At 38.3% G+C, this 26,874-nt stretch overlaps 1 protein-coding gene across 4 annotated transcripts in view; it reads right to left on the bottom strand.

The window, feature by feature from the left end:
* The window catches only part of LOC127181975 (CUGBP Elav-like family member 3), a 66,987-nt gene that overhangs the window by 21,939 nt on the left and 18,174 nt on the right, over positions 1-26,874 (bottom strand). For 2 of the 4 annotated variants that reach the window (XM_051137033.1, XM_051137031.1), the window contains exons 1-5: positions 23,534-23,852; positions 18,799-18,886; positions 16,028-16,249; positions 14,176-14,452; positions 13,707-13,789 (exon numbers count right to left, since the gene is read on the bottom strand). In XM_051137033.1, coding sequence (XP_050992990.1) covers positions 13,707-13,789; positions 14,176-14,320 — 228 coding nt within the window. In that variant the 5' untranslated portion in view covers positions 14,321-14,452; positions 16,028-16,249; positions 18,799-18,886; positions 23,534-23,852. Of the gene's footprint in view, positions 1-13,706; positions 13,790-14,175; positions 14,453-16,027; positions 16,292-18,798; positions 18,887-23,533; positions 25,500-26,874 lie in introns of those variants that run through there. The other 2 variants (XM_051137030.1, XM_051137029.1) reach the window with 2 other exon arrangements.

The following is a 26,874-nucleotide window of genomic DNA, read 5'->3' as shown; positions in this document are numbered from 1 at the left end:
ACTCACAACTGCTGCTTCTGTCTCGTTTTCTTCTTGACGCGAACTGCGTAGTAGTGATGGGAAGTTCGGATCATTTTACCGACTCGGTCCTTTGAGTCTCGTTCAGCAAAATGAACGAATCTTTTTTCGAGTCATTTCGTTCATTTCGTTCATTTTAGCAAAATATAATTAAAATGTTACGTTTTACCTCCCTAACACATCTACTGCTTACACAAACGTTGATCACACTACAAACAAAACAAAACTATAATGCTATAAGAAACAGAAAAGATTCATTCATTGTTTACCTGGGTCTTTAGTCTATGATTCGCTCACCTCGCCTCTTATCTGACAAGTTTTCGGGTTTGAGTTGTTCGTTCATCACGTGACAGCCCAATTAGCTAACCAACGCAGTCTGAGCCGGAAAGAGAATTGATTAGTTCATCTCTCGAGTCCTCGGGTTTGAGTCGTTCGTTCATCACGTGACAGCCCTGTAATGTTAACCTATGCAGCCTGAGCCGGAAAGAGAATTGATTAGTTCATCTTATGAGTCTTCGGGTTTGAGTCGTTCGTTCATCACGTGACAGCCCTGTAATGTTAACCTATGCAGCCTGAGCCGGAAGGAGAATTGATTAGTTCATCTTATGAGTCTTCGGGTTTGAGTCGTTCGTTCATCACGTGACAGCCCTGTAATGTTAACCTATGCAGCCTGAGCCGGAAAGAGAATTGATTAGTTCATCTTATGAGTCTTCGGGTTTGAGTCGTTCGTTCATCACGTGACAGCCCTGTAATGTTAACCTATGCAGCCTGAGCCGGAAAGAGAATTGATTAGTTCATCTTATGAGTCTTCGGGTTTGAGTCGTTCGTTCATCACGTGACAGCCCTGTAATGTTAACCTATGCAGCCTGAGCCGGAAGGAGAATTGATTAGTTCATCTTTTGAGTCTTCGGGTTTGAATCGTTCGTTCATCACGTGACAGCCCCATAAGGTGAACGAACGACTCTAAAACAGGTGAACTAATTCCAGTACAGAACCTAATAGGATGTTGCGCATGCGCGACTGAACGAATCACTCCCCGAGGCGACTCGTTCGTCCCGAGTCACATTAAAGATTCGTTCAAAATGAACGAATCGTTCAAGAACGACCCATCACTACTGCGTAGTCACAGAATGTCTTTACAGCCACATTAAATGGGAGACTTTTCAGACGAGCACTCCAACTTCACTTCATGGCCAGTCAGTCAAACAAGCACAAAAACAGCAAAGGTGACGAGGGAGCTTCGGTAAAACTACAGCAAACTGTGGTCAGATGAGATGTTGTCAGGCCATGTCAGTAAAAATGAATTTACCTGTCCTGTCAGCCGTTATATTGTGTTTGTATAACACGCACTGCAAATGCACACACAAAAGCAGCAGCGCTGTAGTCTGTATCATTTTATATTAAAGGAGAGCTCCACTTCCAGAACAACAATTTACAAATAATGTACTCACCCCCTTGTCATCCAAGATGTTCATGTCTTTCTGTCTTAAGTCGTAAAGAAATATGTTTTTTGAGGAAAACATTTCAGGATTTTTCTTCATATAAATGGACTTCAGTTGTGCCCCTGATTTTGAACTTCCAAAATGTAGTTTAAATGCAGTTTCAAAGGGCTCTAAACGATCCCAGCCGAGGAAGATGGGTCTTATCTAGAGAAGCGATCGGTCATTTTTTTCGGAAAATGATTCTTTTTATACTTTTTAAGCACAAAAGCTTGTGTAGCACAGGCTCTCGGATGTGCATCCACGGGTCGTTCTTGAACGATTCGTTCATTTTGAACGAAACTTTCATGTGACTTGCGAAGAACGAGTCGTCTCGGGGAGTGATTCGTTCAGTCGCGCATGCGCAACATCCTTTAGCTTCTGTACTAGAATTAGTTCACCTGTTTCGAGTCTTCTCGTTTTTCGAGTCGTTCGTTCATCTTATGGGGCTGTCACGTGATGCTGATTTTGCTAAAATTAACGAAATGACTCGAAAAAAGATTCGTTCATTTTGCTGAACGAGACTCAAAGATCCGAGTTGGTAAAATGATCTGAACTTCCCATCACTACTACGAATCACGTCTAAGTTCATCGTCTGTGTACTTCGGTTAAAAAAGGTAGAGTATGGCGAAAAACTCGATCTTATTTTCTCCTTCAACTTCATAATTGTCCGACACGTTGTACCTTTTTGTTTGTAAGCGTTTGTAAGCGTTGCAGCGTTTGACTTACTTGCACTTTCGTAGTCTTTGAACGTTTGCTTTGTAAACACTGGGTCTGTGGTTCTGCCTACGTTCGGCCTGACCTTTCGACATGATTCAATAGTACGTAGTGTTGTGAATGCGCATGCAAAAACCTGTGCTACACAAACTTTTGTGCTTAAAAAGTATACACCCAAAAAAAAAAAAAAACAGATAGTTTCGCTAGATAAGACCCTTCTTCCTCAGCTGGGAACATTTAGAGCACTTTAAAGCTGCATTTAAACTACATTTTGGAAGTTCAAAATCGGGGGCACAATTAAAATCCATTATATGAAGAAAAATCCTGAAATGTTTTCCTCAGAAACCATAATTTCTTTACGACTGAAGACAGAAAGACATGAACATCTTCGATGACAAGGGGGTGAGTAAATTATTTGTGAATTGTTGTTCTGAAAGTGGACTTCCCCCTTTTCACACTGCCACTTTGTTTCGGAACCTGGCACGTTTCCCCCCTCATTTGGGCATATGTGAACACGGCAATCGTGCTCAGATCCATGCCTAAACAATCGTTTGCTGTGTGAAAGCGAACCGCACAAAGAATAAAAGCAACATTGTAAACATTTAAATCCTTGTTTCAGAACAAAACAATCGATCTACAGGTGTGAAAGCACCATAAAGCACATATAAAACTCAGAGCATGCATATCAGATCTGGATCATGTTCAGCAGCGGCAGCTCTTAAAGTAATAGCAGCCAAATAACCTAATAACCCAGCTGCTGTGATGTCTATTAATCAAATAACAAAAGAAAAAGAGGAAGTCAATAACTTTTGTAGCTTCAAGGATTCATCTATAGACACAGAGCGACACGTGCTATCACCTGAAAACCACGCTCACCGTTGGGGGTGGGGGGGGGGTGGAGACAGGGAACGGGAAGCTGCCTCCTTGTCATTTCTGACTTATAACAAAAAAACAGAACAATAGCTATGTTTCCGTCCAAAGATGCGAATTTAACTTATGAGCAAAACTGGAATATTGCATAAAACATTTGCGCATAAAGCACCATTTCCATCCAACGAGACAAAGAGAACAAAATCGTCACTTCCTGATAAACTTGCACTAAATGTCACTAGGAGAAGCCACTGAAAATAATAATTTTTGTTTTTTGAGGAAAACATTTTTTCTCCATATAATGGACTTCATTGGTGGCCCGATTTTGAACATCCAAAATGTAGTTTAAATGCAGCTTCAAAGGACTCTAAAAAATCCCAGCCGAGGAAGAAGGGTCTTATCTAGCGAAGCAATCTGTCATTTTTTTCAGAAAATAATTTTTTTATACTTTTTAAGCACAAAAGCTTGTGTAGCACAGGCTCTGGGATGAATTGTGATTAATCATGATTAATTAAAAAAAAAAATGAATAATTAATTAGTTAACTGTTTAATTGATTTCACAGCACTTCTTTACATTCATTAAATCTACTGTGCTACATACATTGCAGTTCAAAAATATGGGGTTGTCAGACTTGTGTTTTTGAAAGATGTTGTTTATGCTCACCAAGGCTGTTTTTATTAGATCAAAAATACAGTAAAAATGGTAATATTGTAAAATATTATTTCAGTTCTGAAAAATTTCTATTTGATGTTCTTCTTCTATATGAATAGATTTTAAAATATAATTTATATCTGTGATGGCACAGCTGAATTTTCAGCAACCATTACTCAAGTCTTCAGAAATCATGCTTAAGAAACATTTATTAATGTTCAACAGAACAGCATGTTTTTTTAATAAATACTTTTTTTTAAAAAATGAATGGTGATGCCACTAACCATTCAAAAATGACTCTTCAAAAAGTAATTTTTCATAGATTTTCAAGAAAAAAAGTGCATAAGCAACAGCATGAAAGTAAAAATAAATGTATAAACTGCAAATGACCTTTAACCTGAGAATGAACATCTCATACTTTCTATAAATGTCCAGCTGGTATTTTGACAGCAGCACAAGTAAATCATTAAATAAACTGAACAACTGATGTTTAAAACACCAGGAAACTAAGACTCAAAAATGCGTGCTATTTTTTTTTTTTATGCATGGAAAAATGTAAAACATCAGTACACAAATAAACATAATCCTTCAAACTGTGTTGCAGCAGGTGAATGCATTCATATGCTTAAAAAACACAAAATACTGAAAATATTAATGTAATATCTTTCCATACATGCCATCAGAACCGCTGGTCATAACCGTTAGTAGTTCATCTGCCAGCAAAACACTCCACTGACATGATGAGCACACACACTTAATCTCCTCCTTGATCTGAGGCCAGGGATTTCATGGGATTATGGGATATTAAATCCATAGATTATTCAATCAACTGACATTTACTCTGCCGCCGCCCTCCATGCATTGCCTTGAACGTATATCCAAATAAATCACCACGTCTGACCTGTAAAATAACTATGCTTATATATGCAAAAAACAAAACTGTGAAGACACACCCAAATCTTTCTTCTCCATTCACACAAACTGAGACAATATGAGCAAAATTCAGAAAGGAGGTGACTCATACAATCTTAAAAATCAAATCACAATTCACGTTTACTCATTCACGCACACACTATATGCCTGCAAGGCACGCTGTTTGTTCATATTCCCTAAGTTTCTCTGTGCATGGAAAGAATGACTGTTGACTGTGTGTGATTTGCACTCAAGCTCAAGAGGATCTCTCTTGCGACTTGTCAGTGTGTGTGTGTGTGTGTGGCAGATGTTAAATTAGGTGTGTATCTACACAAAGACTATTCTCAATCTTGCCTCTGTACCCATCATGCAATGCTGGCCATCGCATTGAGCCCGTTCCCTAGCAACCCAGCATCCCTTGTCCCAGCCGTCTCCTGGCAACAGGACCTGCGACCGTAATCAACCTGCGCGCCACCCCACCCCCAATATATTCCACTCGCTTTCTTTCCAATCTCCTTTTTTCTCGCTTATTCTTTCAGCCATTCTATCCATCTCCCATTTTATAACAAACACAGCTACAACAGAAATATTTAGTTTCATACACATTAAACATGCCAAAGATAACATACTTTTACCAATACCTTTATTTCTTACACAAAACACAATATTATACATTTAATATAAGACAGAAATTAACTTTTCTTTTTTAATTCAACGTTTAGCAATGCCTAAATCAACGTATAATAGAAAATGTACATTTTAGGTACAACAAACACACCTTTTTGCAGTTAATTTGCTGTGTTATGAAGAAACAGCACTGAACACTGAATCCATTCATATTATTATTATGAGGTCATCGAAACTGCATGTAAGGATTAGAAAAAGGCCTTTAAATAGCATGTCGTACTGTCATCGCTTGAAATGTCACATCAATTATCCTTAAACAATAAAACACCATCTTGGCTTGACGATTAAAGCTCCTGAAATCTTCATTCTTGAAATAATCAATATACCCTAATCAATTAGCCTGTTTCAAATGTGTCAATCACTAGACCTCAAGCAATTACAATGGTAACGCAGACTTTAAACTGTCAGCATCGACACCTGCCTAAATAGAGAAAGATGGACGGAGAGGGGGGGGGCATGTGTGAAAATGGCACCGTTTGGGAAACGGAGATACACATTGGTTGGGTTTGCTCAATATGCATATCAAATTCTGAATGTAGCACATTCAAACAAACTCGCTTTTGCCAACCAAACAGACCTCATATGAGCGATGCTTGCAATAACGCTGATATCTAACACCCTGAACACGCCGTCAACACTGGTCATGCTGTCCTATTGTTTGAGATGGGGGTGCGACTTTATTTTTGTCTATGGGAACCAAATGCCAAGTGGATGAGGAAAGCAATGGATTTCAACAATGCATATTTGTTTGGTAGTCTTTATAGATTAGATATACTTAGTTCTAGGGCTGAATGATTAATCGAAAAATAATCGAAACTAAAATTCAGAACCTCTAATCAACATAATTTTTCCATGTTGGTTATTTAGTTTTTTAAAATCCTGTTAATACTTTCCATAGCTGCAAAACAATTAGTCACAATTAATCGATTCAAGTTTATGTTTGCACACTATATGTGTGTGTACTGCGTATATTTATTATGTACACATAAATACACTCATATTTGTATATATTTTAAAAAATATTTGTATGTATTTGTATGTAAACACTTGTATATAATTTATATTATATATAAATATAAATATTTTACATATAAATCTAACATTTTTTATATTATATACATTATATATTTTTTTAGATTTATATTATATACACAAATATACACAGTACATACACATATAGTGTGCAAACAAACTTTTATTTTGAATCGATTAATCGTGACTAACCGCTTTGCAACTTTCCCATTAAAAACATACTAGCGTGTGTGTAGTTGGCACTCTACAGATGTGTATAACCATTGCACTTGCATCTTTTGCAGCGTCTCGTACAAGAATAGCGTGTTTAAGAAACTGTGTCAATCAGTGTCAGTTCCAACACAGTGGACCAATCAGAAGACCACGGAGGCGGGGCTAGCATTGCAAGCTTTTGTTTACAGTAGCAGGTAGCCATGGCAACTTTTGTATTTGACAGCAACATGGCGAAGTAGGCATACAAACAATAATTGTTCATTAATCGGAATCGAGGTTAAACATTCACTTAATTGACATTTTGACTTTAGGTCAAATCGTCCAGCCCTACTTGGTTCCTTGTAAAGATGAACAAATAAAAAAGTTATAGAAATCTAAGGAACAACCATTAATTTCTGTGGTACCTGTTAAAATATACAGTATTTAACACACAATATTCTTAAAAGAGTGAATATTCTTCATATGAAACTAGGGCTGCCTTCAACTAACAATTTTTCTGGTCGACTAGTAGTCATTCATTTTAAGCATTAGTCGACTATTAGTTGCACGTTTATTAATAAACCATATAAATCATAATAATGAGCTTTTAATTGCCATAAGCGCTCAAGCGCACACAAAAAGGCTTGCCACAGTGCAATTATGAATGTGTCAGGGAAAAACAGCAAATAGACTGCATTAACACTGTAATAATTCATTGATAAACTAGTGCTTTCTTTGTATTTGGCTTAAGAGATGCAGTAGTGATGCGCCTATATGCATGTTTCATGTGGATAACATAATATGAGAATGTTTGCTTTCTAATTGAATTGGTTCATTTGAAATTAAACATTTTGCTTTCTATAGATATATTTTTCATGTCTGTAAGGCAAGTATACACAGAGTTTCAAAGTTTCGCTCTCAAGTTCATAGAGGCCGAGACGGCAGAAAGTGCATCCTGTTTGCTCTCATTATTTTACAAAAGCACAATGTTTCGTTGTTATTCCAAGTGCACACAAATAAACAGAGTCTTTACAGTTTCAAAAGATTACTTTTAACTGTATGACCAAAAACGGTGGAGTATTTTGACCACACCAGCACCTCCACATGTCAGTAAGCTCGCTACTATATATACTACCACATAAACCAGCCATTAACGATCTGTCCATTACGGACTGCATGACTTCCCACTTCCAGTGGAATTTTTTTTTTCTCTTTTGCGACTAAGCGACTAATAAAATTTTGGTCGACCAAGCCTCTTCTCGTCAACTAACGGTTAGTCAACTATTAGGGGGCAGCCCTATATGAAACACAGCTTGCCTGGTAAAAACAGGTATGAAATATAATTTACGTTTCAAAAAATCATCATGGGCACTTCAAATTGAAAATTCGATATGCCTTATTACTCATCAGGAAATTTGCAAATGCCATATTCATCATTTAGTGCCTTTATGGGTTTTCCTGAGCAACAATATTGATCTGGGACACATTCAGAAAGAAGACAGATTACCACTAGCAAACAAGCTCTTAAGATTGCATGATTTGTTGCAGACGACAAAACCAACCAAATCAAGAGAGGAAGTAGGACGGACCCAAGAGGATCTGTTGTGTTCGTGACTTTGTCATAATGAACGTCTGAGCATCTGAACACTACCACAAACACTGGTAAAAAAAAAAGTAGAAAATGGGCATTAGCTAGTTTATTTTATGTCTCAATGGTGTGAAAAAATCCGCTGTGCATAGTGGATACATGTCCGTCAGATTAAGTTCTGCTCTCACGGAGTGTGTAATCATCAAAGGCCACACACATGCGCGCACACACACTCTTGCTAGCAGATGTCTGTCTTTAAGCTCGTGGCCGTCCGCCGCCTCCCCTTTCAACAGTGGCCCCTCCCCCCCACCACCACCCGCGGCTCATTATGTCAAATTTTCTTTCATTTCCCCCCTTCCCCCAATTCGCCCCCCCCCCCATCCTTCCCCCCCTTTTCACATATCCGTCCAATTTCTCTTTAATTAGACCTACTTTCACCTCTCTCCCTCTTTTGCGCTCTCGAACCCTGTAACCCTCCAATTCATCCGAACAATGGACTCATCCTGTCTGGATGTGAGTATAGACACTGACACTAAGTCAAATATACTTAATCTGGCAGCTCTGGAAAGGAAACATGCGTGTACACGCAATTTCGCATTCACTTTGTGATAGTCTAATACGATCGCTTGTGTAAAAAAAACTAATATTAGTTTCCGTATGCTTTCTTACACATGATCCATTTGGATTTTCATACATATCTTATGTGTAAAATTCCATGTAATGCACTATATTTGTAAAAAGCATTCACTGAACAAATCTCGAAACATATTTTAAGGCATAAAACCACTAAACTTATCTTATTTGACTTTCCGGGTGCACTAAACATACTATGACGGAAATCAGAATGAGCACATTGTATGAAACTACAAACAAACATCCAGACATTCGCTCTCACACACTCCATCCCCCTCTCTGATAACACCTGCCCTCCCCTCCCCCACAACAAAGGCACAACAGACGCTCTTTTAAACACATGCGTTCAGACGCACAACAACTCGTCCCAAACACGAAAATGCCAAAATGTGTGCTTGCACACACCATAGATAGACATCTAACTGCCATATTGCTATCAGTAACCAGTGGAAGCGCTAGCTCGATAGAGATCGTCTGTAATTTGATGCTTTGAATTAAAATTATACTAGTGAAAACACTAATAGTGCAAACAGAAGCTATGTGGTCCGTCCTGCTGATCTACTACGTCTTGCTTTCTTGTCACGATTTTTGCGGCTGAGGCAGGAGTAAGAGTAAAGCTGCTCCTGAAACAGCAAATAAAACAACTTAAACCACAAAAAACTCAACGTGAAAGCTGATATTTATCTTAACTGAAGTCAGATAGGATCCAGCTGAGTCACATTTTACCATAAATCTCCAACACAACCAGTGTTTTAGCCCTGCACTAGCTGCACTACGAGAAGGCCAAAGGGAATACGATTTGAGATGTGGCCAATGCGATCGAGGGCCTGTGTGTGAATAGCGCAAACGAATGCGTGCGCGACTTAAGTGTCTTGGACGACGCCCGGCGCTTTGTTGTGCTCGTGCAAGTGGGGCCATGTGATAAACAGAGTTAAGCAAACACGTTGGGATGGCAACGATAGGCAGAGAGCTAGAGATAGGAGAGATGGGGAAAGATAAGAGGGGGAGGAGGATGCGAGCATGGGATTGAAATCCAGAAAGAGGACTCCAGGTCTCCATTCTCCTCCTCTGTCTACAATCACTGCTTGCCTCTCACCTGAAATTAAACATAAGGCCAGGTGCCACTCCAGCCATGCCATCTGTTCAACCCCTCCTCCCTTGTCTTCCTTTACCTCTCCATTCAATTCACTGCTCTCAGTTGATCTTTTATTCAGAGTTTCAACACATTCAATATTAGACTGTTTTTGTCAGCTACTTTTTCCTTATCCAAACAATAAAGCAGCCTAATAAATGCATGCAGTATGAGTTTTACAAACAACCTAAACACATTTGTATGTTTTGAATCTTGGTTCGTCTGCAGAACACAAAAGATGATGTTATAAAGAATGTTTCGAGCTTTTTTGTCCATACAATGCTATTACAGATCAGTTTTGTTAATTGAAATAAAGCTGAAATAAAGTAAAATCAATATATTAGATCTTAAAAGAAAATGAGAAATGCTGTTTTGGCAACTAACGAAATTAAAAAACTAATAAATTAAAGCTTAACATAAACATTTTAATAAAAATGACACTAGCACATAAGAAAATTACTAAATCTAAAATAAAAATTAAAAAACACAAATCTGTAACACTTTACGATAAGGTGTCATTTGTTAACATTAGTTAATGTGTTAACTAACATGAACCAACAATACATTTATTAGACTATTTATTAATCTTTGTTAATGTTAGATAATAAAAATACAATTGTACATTGTTTGTTCACGTTAGTTCACAGTGCTTTAACTAATGTTAACTAACTAACGCATTAGCAAACACAACTTGTGATTTTAATAATGCATTAGTAACTGATCAAATTAACATTACGATTAATAAATGCAATAGAAGTATTGTTCATTCTTAGCTCAAGTTAACTAATGTAGTTAACTAATGTTAACTAATGAACCTTATTGTAAACTGTTACCACTAAAACTATTACAGATCAGTTTTGTTAACTGAAATAAAGATAAAAGAAAGTAAAATAAAAATATTAGACCTCAAAAGAAAATGAGAAATGCTGCCTTGGCAACTAACGAAATTAAAAAAAAAAACTAATAAATTACAGCTTAACATAAACATTTTAATAAAAATGACACACGTAGATAATAAAATGACTAAATTTAAAATAAAAATGAAAAATACAATCAAATCGGTAACACTTTACAATAAGGTATCATTTGTTAACATTTACTAACATGAACAAACAATGAACAATACATTTATTATGCTATTTAATAATCTTTGTTAATGTTAGATAATAAAAATTCAGTTGTTTATTGTTTGTTCATGTTAGTTCACAGTGCATTAACTAATGTTAACAAACACAACTTGTGATTTTAATAATGCATTAGTAAATGCTGAAATTAACATTAAGATTAAAAATGCTGTAGAAGTAACTAAAGTAGTTAACTAATGTTACCATAAATTCAAAATATTAATAAATACTGCAGTGAATAAAAGTAAAATATCACAAAACAGCACTGGATCTCATTAACATGCATTGCATGGACAAACAAACCTTGAGATGATTTTCAAAATATCTTTTGTGTTTGGCAGAAGGAGGAAAGTCATACAGATTTGGAACGACATGCGAGTGAGTAAATGTCAGAATTGTCATTTTTGGGTGAACTATCCCTTTTCTTCCATTATTTGAACAAGCGGTTACATTTTCATCACTTGCGAAATGACAATGCACATACTGAGTCTTCAGATCAAATCTGAAAAACAAGTCTGAATTGGGTGTAGTGTGAACAAAGCCTGAGAGCAAAAAAGAAAAGGTGAGAAATGAAGGTTCCACGCCAATTTCTGTCTTATCTTATCTGTCTTTCTCCCCTCATCGTGGTTACAATTCCTATCTCACCCGGACACGCACTCTAAACACACATCACGCAGCGTTGCTGGAGCGATTCGCTATGATTGACAGGCAGGGGGCGGGGCCTGGTCTGAATGGCAGGTGCCATGAGCTGGTAATAATGCCACACAGCTGGGCCGTCTGCGTGTGTGTGAAAAAAGAAAGAAAGAAAGAGAAAGAGGAAGAGAGATTTCTCTTCAGGAGAGGGGGGCTGTTGTTCTTAATAATGTGGTTTTCGTCGTACCTCATGGGGGAGGTTTGAACACCATCTTACCAGGCTTAGGTGAGGGGGGGAGACTAATAGAAGGATGGAGGGATAGAGAAGAAGGAGAGAGGATTTAAAGCCAGGGGAGCCCGCTGATCTGCGCCTGAAGAGGTCGGCAAAGGTCAGACTACTGTCATGCTAATAATGGGATTTGTTCTGGAGTTACTCAGGAGCACACATGCGCATAACGTTACTCGCCATAAGGAAAAACAATCTAAACAGATGCTCACAAACACTGATATTCTAAAACCAAGACAGAACGTGGTTTACTCTGCTCACACTTTGATTTAATTTTGCCGCTTTAAACACTACACAACCAGCTTTCGATGTTACGTGATGTGACATACGGAGCAATAAAGCCATATATCCCTTCATTAGCCTACGTCTGGTGGGACCACAGTTGGCTTAGAGTCTGTTGAGAAGCACCAGAAGCTTCTGTTTGCCAGCTCAGTCCACATCGTGTCTCATCTTTTACGACACGCAGCTTCCTCTAGCGCAAATTAAAATCGCTTAAATAGAATTTGAAGGGAAGCAAAAGATTCCCTCTGGGTTTGCTTGCTCCAAGTCTAATCAACAGGAAAAAAACATGCGAGCACTGAGCGTATAGTTGTATTGAAGGGATATTCCACCCAATAATGAAAATTCTGTCATCATTTGCTCACCCTAATGTCATTCCGAACAAAAGAAGATATTTTGAAGAATGTTTCAGCTTCGGTTTTCATTGTATTGACTAAAAATACAACGGAAGTCAATGGGAAACTGATTGGTTACAACATTCTTTAAAATGTGACCACGGACCACAAAACAAGTCATAGGAGTGTCTGAAAGCTGTATAAATAACCTTTCCGTTGATGTATGGTTTGTTAGGATAGGACAATATTTGGCCGAGATAAAACTATTTGAAAATCTGAGAGTGTAAAAAAATCTAAATATTGAGAAAATTGACTTTAAAGTTGTCCAAGTTCTTAGCAATGCATATTACTAATCAAAAATTAAGTTTTGATATATTTACGGTAAGAAAATTAACAAAATATCTTCATGGAACATGATCTTTACTTAATGCATTTTGGCATAAAAGAAAAATGTATAATTTTGACCCACACAATGCATTTTTGGCTATTGCTACAAATATGCCCGTGCTACTTAGGTCTGGTTTTGTGGTCCAGAGTCACAAATATCTTTTCTGTGTTTGAGCAGAAGACAGAAAGTCATACAAGTTTCAAATGAGGAGTAAATTAGGACAGAACTGTCATTTTTTAGGTGTGCTATGCCTTTATTGCCTGCCTGTAAATTACAAAACAGACCATATGATCTCATTCTCCCTCTATGCTGCATCTGGCACAACTGAAAAAGTAGGTAATTTACGCACGAAAACATAAAAAAGCATTAAAAAGATGAAGAGATCGGAGGTTTCTGAATTTACAGGTTGCCCGTCACGGCGCTGGCACGGCAGATGGCCTAACAGCTAATCAACGACTTCAGAGAGCGACACGATCGCGGATGCCTTCAAGGATTGTGCCCTCCTACATACCTAATTAAAGTCTGTTCAGTCAACACAGATTTCCACAGATCCTGTTTCCTCAACCATATAATGCGTTGTTTCCACTTTTAGAAACGAATTTGTGTTCATCTGCCCTGTCAGAAGAGCTTTATGATAAAAGATTTATCCTATATGTAGTCTGCTATATATAGGCAACGTGTTTGTCTGACTTAAATAAATCTATTTTTTATACAGTCGGTTCACATTATTAACAGCAAGCGACAACTCACCCCCGGCAATGTCTTCTGCTCGTGCAGTGCATTCTGGGCCTTCAAGGCTGACTCCCTCGCACAGTACGTCAAGAACGCACATCCTGAAGAAAGAAGAAGAATACAACGTGGGATGCAAAAATAAAAACGTACCAGACCTAGACAGACCGTGAATAACAAGCAGCATTTTGCGGACATAAAAAGATATGACAACTGTGACTAAGAAATGGAAAAACGTTGAACAGTTTTGTTTTCTCACCACAGATGCATTTTCTATGAATAGATTTGTTTATCTCAGGAAGCTTGATTTGTTGGAACCAAACTCAAAATGAAGTAGAAGGAAATGAGTGCTAAAACAAGTACATATCCCACTGTCAAAGACAGACGTTTCTCTTAAGATATGAAAAGGAAACTCATCTAGCACCATTAGTCTCCCATCTCCCCTTGAGACTGTCCGTTCAATAGGGCCGCGTCAATCTCGTTTAATTACCTTTGTGCATTCCCGTGTACTTGTCCTTGATCACCGTAAGCTCATAGATCTTCCCAAACTGCTCAAAGATGGGCTTCAGGTCCTTCTCCTCCAGATTCCGTGGGATCTGGCCAATGAAGAGCTTGATGGCGTCGGCCTCCTTCATTAGGACAGCTTCCTAAGGGGACGGAGCGACAGCTGCGCCCGGGGTTTCAGCACTGGAGAGCGGCTCAGCGGCGGGGGAAGAGTCGCGATGTTAAACACGAGTCCCGGTGGAAAGGTTCGAACCGTGACAGCTCTGAATAGAAAAAAACAGATGACGCTAAAAACCTAGACACTTAAAATCCTCGTTAACACTTTATAATAACTGCCATTAACAAGATTTATATTTGCAAAAAGACATGTGGTGCTTGTAAAGCAGCCAAAAAAACGTGTGACTAGTCATTCGGTTTATAGCACAGTTGGTCATAAGCTAACTATCTGGAAGACGTTTTAAACAAAACACTAATGCTTTTATGATATACCTGTTTATAAAAGTATATCGAATAAACTGACAAACCTCCTCAAACTGCTCGTGAGCAAAATATGTGAATATTACTGAGCCCTACCTAATTTGTAACTAGTGTTAACGTTCTAAAACAAGCTAAAACCTTGTTTTTAAATGTAAAACATTTTCTTTTAAGGCCCCCAACCTCTTTTCTTTGACTTCAAACCCCTTTCTCACTGAGAATCAAAACGCGTTTTCCATTCCGCTATATGAAGGCATACGTAATTAGATGTCAGAAAGATAGACCAATCACAATTCAGTATGCAAATAACTCGATAAAGACCGCCAATGGCCATTCAGCTTGCCAGAATTACAATCTTCGGTCGACTTCGAATGGGCAAACATTCTCACACAATGGGTGATTTTACATTTCTTTGAAAGTGTAACGATTACAAACAGGTAGCGTATCAAAAATGATCTGCAAAACAAAGTTTTAAGAGTCGTGCGTTTAAGTTGAAGCTGAATTAACGGTATAATATTATGGAAGATAATTAGGATTTCTATACAGTGATGGCTTTCTGTTTGACATTTCAACATCATGCAATGCTTAGCAGATCTGTAGTAGCTATGTATATTTAAAAAAAAATATTTTTTAGCTATATGAATATACACCAAAGATGTGTTTGAATGAATGCATCATATAATGTAAATAAAGTGTCACCAAAACATATAATACGAGTGATCAGCCAGTCTCTACAAAGGAATTTTAAGAGATTAAAATGCTATAGTAGAACAAAGAAACTTGTGTTACGAGCTCTGGCAAGAGAGCATATTAAAAGTGAATGCAATAAAATGAAATGCATATAAATATTGACGGATATCCCCATTGCTTCTTTGTTTAATCCACACTGGAGGCTCAGGCGTATGTGGCTCTTTGTCACGACAGCAACTGCACATACGCACATACATGATAGAGAACAAAAACATGCAACTATCCATGCAACTTCACGCCTTTAAATCAAAAGACACTAAAAGAAGTTCGTTCAATTTTTACGAGCTCTCTGGCGTTAGTGCAAAGGCGAAATTTGCTCTCGTTTCGCTTCCCCTCTCTCTTTTGTTAATCCCAAGGGGATGTTTGTTTATTTGCTGTCTTTCTAGCTGGTTGTAGAACATGGTCTGATATTCTACGTGCACAGATAAAAAGAGCCGATGGAGAGCGGCTGGCTTGAAAGCCAGCCACTGTACATTTAACTAAATCCGTGCATCTGTCACCCTTGAGTCGTCTTGGTTTTTGTCTCTCTGTGCCCTCTCAAATATCTCCTGTTGACTAGAATACATGCATGAATCAATACAAGTACTAATGCAAATAAAATGCATTTCACTCACGTTTTAATGCAGAGGCTGTGAAGAAGACGCACTGTAATGCTGTAGCCTATATTCACGGTGTTGACACTCCGTATAACCCGTAGCTTTTGACGTCGAAAGCCGGTGTCCCCCTCCTGTCCATCTCCTGTCCTCCCTCGGGGTGTGGAAACCGTGATGCTCACTCGGCTTAAGGGAGCGTCTACATTTTCCTCTCACAAAGCGCAGCCGCAAAACCATTGGGTGCTGTCAAACAGAAACAGCTGTGCCTTTCATATCACAGTGATACTATAGAAGTAAAAAGAAAACGTAATCATGATCGCGTCTGTATATCTTAATTGGTTTCTATTTGCTCTAAAATATCTCAACTTTAATACATTTTGTTTTTCATAATGCAAATCACAAAACCTTGTCACTGCAACTTTATATGTAAAAAAAAAGGATGTAGTTTATCAACAGTCGTCGACAATGCCACTAAACCGAACGAAACTAATATTTTGCTGATTATTGCTGCTGAAAATGATCAAATATTATTATGTTTTGGGCTGTACTAATCAGAGTACTACAGACTGCCAAAAGTTATAACAAATCAAGGAAAAAAGTGCAAAAAAACTGGCTGAGGAACAAAAGGCGTTTGTGTTTGGCCAAACTGAACTAAAATTTCCAGGGCAAGAAAAATCTAGACAACATTTGTCTTTGTTCCTATCATTTCCAGTCAGGTAGGTGAAATATTAGACTAATATCTTAATTAACACTGCTTTTATGTATCTTTACCACCTATTAACTTTAGTTTGTCAAAATATTGCGTCCTTTCCTGCTTACTAAGTCCTTCTCTGTAATTTAGCAGCTTCCATGTTTTTTCCATGGTTTAGACAACATTAAAAAGGGCGAAACAATGTATTCAGTAGTACATTAACCATGCAATCCTTGCTGTTGTTAAATCTGAGTATCTCCAATATGGCCGCGCAGCCGGGTAACTGACCAAATTGTGATGTAAGTGCAAACTCTCTATTACAGTATAATTTATGTTTTTTTTCTTTTGAGACTGAGTTTATAAACCAGACCAATGAACAAAAAGGGAATCAGGATTATAACTACATGAGTAATAATGTCACACATTCCCTTATGAAGAGCCATGATCTATAACAAACATAAAACATGGCAAGATTTATTTTTACAGGTGAACACAAATAAATAAACACGTTTTACTTAAAGGAAATGCACACTGGGATAAATAGAGCTACGGTTCGCTTCAGCTTTGAGTGTTCGTTTTTTAATTTGCGTGTAAAATTTAGACGGCCCCTGATATCAAGGACGCTAATCCGCCTTTTGTTCTCGTCGAGCTCTGACCACGGTGCTGAAACTACATTGAGCCAAATCATGTTTTCTCGCAAATTAACGCCCACATAAACTACGTGATGGCCTCGGTATGTGGTCGAGCAATTTAGCTATCTCAGTGCTGGATCTGGCAGGGATTTCATTTTAATTCATTCTCTACTGACAAAATTAATAAAATTAACCTTTAGGAGATTATATAGATCACATCACAAACCGTGCGCTCGATTTACATCCGCCGGGACATCAAGTTCATTTGTAACTGTTAAATGGTCAGTAGCCTGTATATCAGGCTGCCTGGCTTTTAGGGTAGCCTAAACTAAATTAAAGACTAGTGTTTTTGTGTTCATTTAGTGGGATTGGCAACCATCTGTCCACAAGATCCTAAATCCGCCGATGCTGTTTTGACCCCAAATCCATATTAAAAACGTATCTTTCTGATAACCTCACTTTAGAACAAACCTAAAAACTAAAACAGGATTCATTCACGTACACAAGAGCACGCACTTAAAAATCACAGATGACTCAACTGGTTATACCAGACAGTTGAATTAACGACGACATCTGCTGGTTATTTCAGCACTGCTTATTTGTAAGCATTGAGAGCTTGTCAGTGGTCAAAGTCAGTGTCAATTATGCAGGAGGATCAATTAAATAAGCTCCCAGATGCTCAACATGCTTTCTGAACAAGAGCCAAGAAATCTGGATGATAAACAAACTGCTTTATGAGTCACTTCTTTTATATTTTATACATGTAAACACCCATCAAGCAGACCGAGGCCTTCATATCTGGAATGTGATATTGTATCAGCTGCATTTCAAGTGAACTGGCATAAAGGTCACCTACTGATATATCCTGACCTTTAAGCTGTGGATTCTTTTAAGCAATAACCCGATTTGTCAGTTTTGGGTTAGACGGTAGGCCTATGCTAGGCCTATATGGCCATACTCATCTATTCAAAAAAAAAAAAAACATTTTTGTTTCGTCTAATAATATGTAGGCACAATACTGTCTGCATATTAATTACAAGAGCAACAGAAACCACAATAAATACCTCTGACAAGAGAGCTAGCTAACCCAGGAGACCTGTGATAATTGCTTTTAGCAATAAAATACCAGCTTATTAACATCAGTTTCCACCAGTAGAGGGAGGTAGAGCTCTAACTTCACACTGTGTATATTGCATTTGTCTTGAAGGCCTCAAACAACTTTAGGAGAATAAAGAGTTTAATGATGTTGTGCACATCGTCCTGTTAACCTCCATTACTAATATGCATAAGAACATATTCAATAGTTTATGCATTTTACCACAGTTCTAAAATGCATCACTGACTTGTCGGAGTGCCTTGCTTTGCTGTGGACGTACAGTCTGATGTAATTCACAGTTCTTGCAAATACAAATGGATAATGAACACATGCTGAGCGTGCTTTGTGCTACTGCATAGGGCCTATCCTTTACCTTGATTTGCAAGCAGACCGGATACAAGGGCATTGGATGTCCCCTCAAGCACTCTGTTGCTGGGCAGACAAAGTCCTCACCAGAAGATCTGCATACATTGAGCATGGACACAAGAAGAAAAATAAAACAAAAGGTTGAGTGGGTTAAAACACAAAGGTGATATAGTGGGGAAGGGGAGAGGAACAATAACATTAACTGAAAGTACAACTTTATCATTTTATATAGCTAAAATGCATCTAGTAGCATTTGCATTTTAATATAGTTTGTTTAGTTGCATACAATATATATACACACACCCAATAGTGCTTTAAAACACATATGTTTATATGAGTGTATATACTGATATTGGTTATTTGAGCAAAGTATTTGTTTTATGATACAGAGCTAATTTCTGTGGTGTGTGGTGTGTGCCGAGGGCGGATAATTTGACGGATGGCGTCCCACGCGGAACATGTTGTTGTGGAAAGTTTTGCATAACGCCGTTAAAAAACATTCCACTGTTATAAACAGCTCACGTTGGGGGCGTGGCCCTCACTGCTATTTAAATAAGATGTTACGTAAAATAAACGAACGAGCCAGCTGATAAACTTCAGATCACTGTAAACCTTAATAAACGTCATCTTCAGTTCTACTTTTAAATGGTGTAGCATTAACAGCCAAATTAAATTATTTTATTATATTTAGATCTATTCAAATTCAAAACCATGACTCACTAACATGACTCATTATCAGCCTATTAATTAAAAATACAATACACAAGTGACAAGGCGTTCAATCGTAATTACACATAACAGATAATAATATTATTAATAATTAAAATAATAACGTTTAATAACGTTATATCTTATTTTCCTGATCATCAAGGTTTTTTTTTTTTTTTTTTTTTTTTTTTTGTTTCTGTTTGCCGACAGAATATTTAATGCATTTTTTTTTTCCGAAAAGAAATCCGAGTAGGTAGCGTATCAAAATCTGTCTTATTGATTGAAACCTCTGAGGACACGACGATTATAATTTTTTTTAACTTTATAACATACTAGAGGGCTTCACCGTTAACTTTAACTTTTAACAAGAGATTCAAAACAACTTTGAATCTGCATATTAATGTGAGAGACGACAGCTTTTGGTTTTGAATGGTGATTGAACGCCTTTCTGGATTTGAGAAAATAACACTAAATAACAATAGCATACGTGATTAACTTTTACCATTACCATTATATTCTTTCACGTCTATTTGTGCGCACATTAAGTCTGTAAAAACAAAAAACACCAGTGGATTAGTTAAATACATTTAATATAAACTTTAATTTACCTGAGGTTAAATTAACCTCCCACTAAATCTTTACTCATGCATATGTAATAACTGAATGGATTAGTTCAAGAATTTAGGTTATGTTTTACTGACAGCAGATTCTACGGGTAATTCAGAACTCTTCTCTTCATGCACATCTGCTTTTGTCCATGACAGACAGAGGAGATCAACCGTATGACACCTCTAAAGCAGGTGGGTCACTGAAGGATGAACCTCAGAGGGCAAGTTTAAAAACCCCTGGTGTGAAACTTTGACTTAAACGGATAGTCCATCTATCATTTACTCACCCTCAAGTCATTCCAAACCTTTATGAGTTTCTTTCTTGTGTTAAAGATATTTTGAAAAATGTGGGTAACCGAACAGTTGCTGATAGCCATCGACTTACATAGTATGGAAAAAAAAAAAAAATAAAATAAATAAATAATTTTGGTTACCCACATTCTTCAAAATATCTTCTTTCATGTTCAATACAAGAAAGTAAGTCAAACCAGTTTGGAACAACATGAGAGTGAGCAAATGATGACAAAATGTTAATTTTTGGATGAACTATTCTTTTAAAGTTTGTTTAACACTAGATGTTTTCTCGCCATGAGAATGCTCTTTTCTGAAGAAAATTAAACTGATTTAAAATTGAAAAAAATTGCATCTGAACTTGCAATTGAACCGCAAAATGCATGGGCTAGATTTGATGTGGTTGTGAAAGTTTCATACAGTTTTGGAACTGTTTAGCTTTAATGGGCCTTTAGCAATTTAATGACAATTTTATGATTTTAAGCAATTTAGTAGTCTATTACAGGCAATGATTATTTCTGACTTAACTATAAAGGACAACTTAATTTTTTAAACAGGATTAATTATATTATTTAGCTATATTTTCTGTATTTCATGTTTTACAGTAAATTAGCTATCTAATTTCAGTCTTCGCTGAAAGCAAGTTAAAGCATGAAAGATGGTACCCAGAAAAGCCAGTTTCAAAATATTTTAAAGTGTCCTGCACTCTCAGTAATACAGGGACAAAAGCTGTCACTGGGTCAGTACCAAAAGGTACATGTTTGCACCTAAAAGTCCATTTTGGTAGCTTAAAGGTACATATTAGTAATTAAAGTATACATAATAGAACATAACAGGTACAAAAGTGTTCCGCCCCAGTGACAGCTTTTGCATCTATATTTCTGAGAGTGTGCAATGTTTGCATTTGTACTACACTTTTTTGTTTTTTTTTAAAGATTTCTCAATATAACGTTTGAATCAGTCAAAAATGCTTCGATCACTGCAACCGATTTGAGGAGTGAAGGATTTCTCTTTTTAATTTACACTTTTTAAATGTTGTGTTGATCAAGTGAGAAAAAAAAAAACTCATTAAGTTGTTACCCTGTTCTGATTCAAGGAGCTGACTCCATAAACATCTATCTGTGTCTAATGCAATAAGCCACAGCTGATATTCGAGCATGAGTGATATTAAATTAAGTGGAACTATGCTAGGCCTTAATTTTAGAGGCAAGAGTTATTGTGCAAATTCCTCATTTTATATGCTACATTTAATTCAGAGAAACAATTCCTTGTCTTTTATGCTACATTTGTTTCAGTCATCTCTTGATAAAGTCCTTATTTGGTCAGACAAGAAAAATGCAGTCTAACTCTCTGCATATAAATTAAGCATTTCAAACAGTAAAACCATGCAAATATTAGCCTAAAGTGAGATAACACGAGCAATTATTAAGTATATACTTCAGGATCACTAAGCAGGAAAGAGAAAACCCAAAGTGGAGCTGGAATGGATTGATTACAGAACGCAGTGAGGTGAATTTTTTTTGCTTTAATTGTCTGTAGATTCTTGTACCTCAGGCTATGCTTTCTAGGGATGTCCCGGATCGGGCGATCAAGCGTTTTTTAAATGACGGCATCGGCTCTCCTAAACCCGATTCTTATTTTACATCAACTGTAATACCAGAGTCGTGCAGAAGGTGGCGGTATACGCATTTAAGTGGGTTTGCCAACCACCATTAAAAAGAAAAGACGACGCTCAAATGTGCGTGTTCAGCCGCCATTAAAACTAAAGAAATATGCTTGCATGATGCATAAAAACCAGTTAAGTCTGTTCTAGCATCGATGTTGTCAAGACCGCGGTTTTCTCGCAAAATCGGGCTATTGTAACACTGTTGCCACGGGTTTAAGTGACCCCAATAACGTCATATTTACCCCATGGAATGCAAATTTACCAGGAAAACCCCGACAAAAATTGGGTGGGTTTTGTTGTGAAAACCTGGCAACCCTGTCTAGTGTCTCACACATTTGAGCTTCTGCCTTGGATGTAACGATCTTGTAACTATTATCGTTATATCGTTAGATGTAAAGATAGTGTAACTTTTGTAACGACCTCTGGTTCATTTATCATTTACTTTTATCTGCATTCAGACTATCTCTCTGTATACATTGGATTGATTTTAAGAACTTAAGTGAACTTGATTTGTGCACTAAACACTAGAAATATACAAGTATCGGATCAGGACTCGGTATCGCAGACACTCAATATTTAATGACTCGATTCGGATCGGGGGTATAAAAAAACCTTCTCAGGACATCCCTACTTTGTACAATTTGCAGTTTTTATAATACAAATAGCCTACATTTACCCAATTAAACACTAATTAATTGAGATTACATTCAATTGGCTTAAAAGCCTCTGATTTTGGTTCTAGAACAGTAAAAGACAAACCTCAGTCATAAATAGTTGCAGTTATTTAGGTACAACGAAATCTCTACGTATAACGTTGTTCGTATTTTATTGATGAAAGAAAGGTGTTCGCGAAACTGTGAAGAGCAAAGAAATCAGTCACTGAAGCAACTGAGATGAAAAGACTCAAAGACATCATGGTTGACACTGAACTCGGCCACAGTGGTTTTTGTCAAACACATCTTTATTTATGTCAGTACAGTAAAAGCCTCAGGGAACTGAGGGAGGCCATGATGATTCTGCCCGACAACTTCGTTTCTTCGGCATCTTCTGCCACTGTTGGCAAAAACGGCTCGTCTCTGTACACTTCATCACCTTACCTCAAAATTGTAAAGATTACTTTTTCTCTACACTGCTGTATGTCCATGAAAGACAATAATGAAGCTTAACTACCTGTTAGGTACATTTAATTACATGTACAAAAGATCAAAACTACCAGCTTTGCATAACAATATAGCTTGATCATCAGTAGAACTTAACTTCGGAAGTAAAAAAATATTACATAACCTTAGGTTAAACGTTGATCCAAAAAAACATTGAGTACTTTCCCAAACATATGCGCGAGATAGGTGCGCACATTCCCGCTAAGGGAAAGAATGTTTTGTATTAACCTTTCAATTTGTTTTTCTTATAGAACTAGACACAAAAACTATAGAAATCAAAGAATTAATGAAATAAAATAGAATAACCACCTCTTGTTCGTCTGCCTTCAGATTCCATCTCATTCCCCCAGCATTCCTTGCCAGATATTCTTTCCATTTCTCTGCTCCAGTGCTCCTTGACTTCATCTTGTTGGACAAGAACGGATCTTGCTCAAGAGTTTTTGGCGAGCTGATTCCATCACCCTTGGTTGCTCGAATTAATCTGCACTTCTCTCTATTGTGATCTTGTGAAGGTGTTCAACACCCATGTCATTGTCCACAGCAATCCCAACAGAACTTGGACGTCTTCCTTGCTCACTGCGACATGCACTAAACACCTGAGCCTTAGAATCACAAGAGACACTTCAGTAATGTGGAGGCAAGAAAGGTCTTTTAGGAGGATAAAAGGGGCCCCTGACTCTGGGAGGTCCGCCAAAAGGTGGGCCAGGTCGCTTAGGGCCTCTTGGAAAGGGCGGCTCGTGATGAACTGGTGGTGGCCTACGGAGGGGTCTTGGACCTGGATAGTGCCCAGGGTGAGGTGGACGAACATGGTGTGGTGGTGGAGGCCTGTGCTCCAGGTGAGGACGAACTCTGCGCTCTGGGAAGTGAGGTGGGATTTCTTCGGGATAAAACTCTTGTGCATGAGGTGAAATCGGGTGCATGTCATAATGAGGTGGAGAGGGGCTCCGTGGTGGATGCTCGTAGTATGGGTCAAAGTACGGCTCTTCAGGCACAGGTCGAGGAGGACTCGAGGCTTCATGGTAGCCCCTTCCTGGAGGAGGAGACCCAATGCGGTGATGGGGTATACTTGGAGGGTGCTGCAGAGGTACTCTTGGTGGATGTTGGTGGTTATAGTCCATTGGACCATTCGGTGGGACTTTAGGAGCAAGGTGCGGTGCATGAGCAGAGTGAGAGGCCCCATCCCCATGTGGATGGAAAGGCTCCTTGTTTGGAACCTCATGGGGCAAGTGTTCATAATCAGAGTTTGCCGGGACATACGAGCCATCTCGTTCTGCTTCCCCGAAAGGTTCCTGCAAATCTCTGGTGGCACGAGGACCACTTGCTCTTGAAGAAGATCCTGGATGCATGAAGTCTTGTGGTGGAGGAGGAAGCTTTGGGATTGGTGGCAGAGGTGTGGTGAAGAAGTTAGGCCCAGCGAGATCCTGTCTTGGTTCTTTGGCAAGGTATGGCTCTGCACCGTATGCGTCAGACTTGGCCGATACTTGCGTATCTTGATCATTTCTATATGCATAGCTAGGATTTGGTCCTACATCACGAATCAGGGGGTTTTGTCTTTGCTCTTGAAGCATCACACCAGATCTCTCGGTGGCTTCTACATTGTCTCTCAAAGGCTGGTTGCTGGACAAAGAAGAGGAACGCACTGCTTCGATGTGTTGATGCCGGTTAGCTTCTACTTCGGCAAGAGAGGGCACAGAGTTCTTTTTTGGTGCATTCTTTAAGTGCATGTCTGTATGAGCTTGTGGATCGGCGTGAGCATTTTGTTTCTGCCATGGAAGCAGATGCGTTGATGCATCCAAAGCTGTGGACATAGACACCGTTTGCCCTTGCTGATACTGGAACAGCTCTGATTGGGGATCATCCATAATTTCGTCTTGCGTTGGTGTTGCACCAGCTTCATCCCTTACAGGGGTTCCACCAAGGTTTTCTGTACTTGCTGAAGGGCTATCGACGGTTCCTTTAGGCCATGACAGAACAGATGGAAAGCCCAAATTAAAGCCTTTCAGTGCTGGGTTACCTTGGAGGAAGTTGTCAATCTTGGAGTCCAAGGTAGAGTTGAGAGAAGAGCCAGGAGTTACTTTCTCATTCGTCATATTAGACTGCATAGGAGCTACATGTTCTTGAGAGGCGGGATCCCTAGCCAGTGGGAGGCTAGATGGAGGTGGTAAGACTTTAGGAGACATGTGAGTCTCTGGTGTAAGAGGTGTCAGGGATTGCTTTTCAGAATTTGAAGATGCGGTGGTCTTTGGAGCCGGGCTGTTTAGCAAAGAAGACAGACCTGGGGGAAAACAAATTATAGAAAGAGAAAGATAGTGGTAGGGACGCAAGGGTCAGCAGATTGATTTAAAAACAAAACACATTATGTGAAGAACTCATACCAAGGGCCAGACTACTAACAGCTTATACAAGCTATTTTGGCATTAAAAAAAAATCTACTGCTAGAATTTTCTAAAGACACAGAGGGAAAAATTGTCTGTGAAAAGGTGTGGACACTGACTGCATATGCATTTGTAAAAGTTTCTTTTTCAGACAAAATTTATGAGAGTAGAATATTTAAAGAGGACATTGGATGCCCATTTTCCACTTGAGGGTCTTCATGAAAGGTCTGCAATAAACTTTGGTTAAAATTCCTCAATGGTCATGTAAAACAACACCCTTTTTACCATGTCAAAAACAGCTCTGTTCACAGTGATTTGTTTCAGTGCATTTCTCTTTAAATGATAATGAGCTACTACTAACCCCACAACTTTCCTCTGTTTTTTTTTCTTGTGTATTTGGTTCAGCATTAGCATTAAAAGCAAAACTAATCCACTGCATCCTTAGTGACTCCTTTTGGGAGAAAAAGAAGACTCTTATGTTCACTTTGACATCCAAATGCAAAACAGCTGTATTGCCTACGAGACGTTGTTGGTACAGCTGCTTGAGCACAGAGAAAATGGCATGCAGTGGACAGTGTATAACTGGCTGAGGGCAGAAATATGCTAATAGTGGTTGTGGGCAGGGCCTGAGCAGTGTGATGTCATACTGCTCAGAAAATCAAAGGGGCTTGATAATTGAGGCAGATTGAAAAAAGGAGTAAATGGATTTTTATCATTGTAGGGTGAAGAGTTAGAGTCCAAGCTAAAACTAATGCAAAGACCACATAGAAGTGAATTTTGCATCCGATGTCCCCTTTAAATTAATTGACCAATGCGATTACATTTGCCATGCCATTTTGGCACTGTGCTGCTAGTAGATTAACCACACCTGATCATCATTGGCTCTGGTAATTTATGACCCTACACTAATATTGGTAAACTGGCACTTTTATGGGATTGCATTCTCACAGCAATTTATCCTGTTTAGTAAATCTGGCCCCAAGTCTTTTCTAATATTATCTGCTGTTGTTTCCACAACTAGGACAGAAGGTCTATAAAGTTTTAGGTCAACATGAAATTACATTCTCAACTCATTTACCTTACATACTGTGATGCATTTGGGTGAATATTATATTTCACAAGTAAAATGGGACTGCATCCATCAAGAATTGTGGGCAAGAGTACCAGAATGAAGATGCGTCTGAAAAGCAATTTTTCCACTGTGTGGTACGACTCGGCTCACTTTATTTTGGCTCGGTTTGCCTTTCCACTGCACCACTTCAAACTGGGTGGGAT

This window comes from Labeo rohita, chromosome 19, assembly GCF_022985175.1.
Source record: "Labeo rohita strain BAU-BD-2019 chromosome 19, IGBB_LRoh.1.0, whole genome shotgun sequence".
Classification (NCBI taxonomy): domain Eukaryota; kingdom Metazoa; phylum Chordata; class Actinopteri; order Cypriniformes; family Cyprinidae; genus Labeo; species Labeo rohita.
The sequence above is the reverse complement of the archived record's forward strand: the minus strand, read 5'-3'. Positions and strand labels throughout refer to the sequence as shown.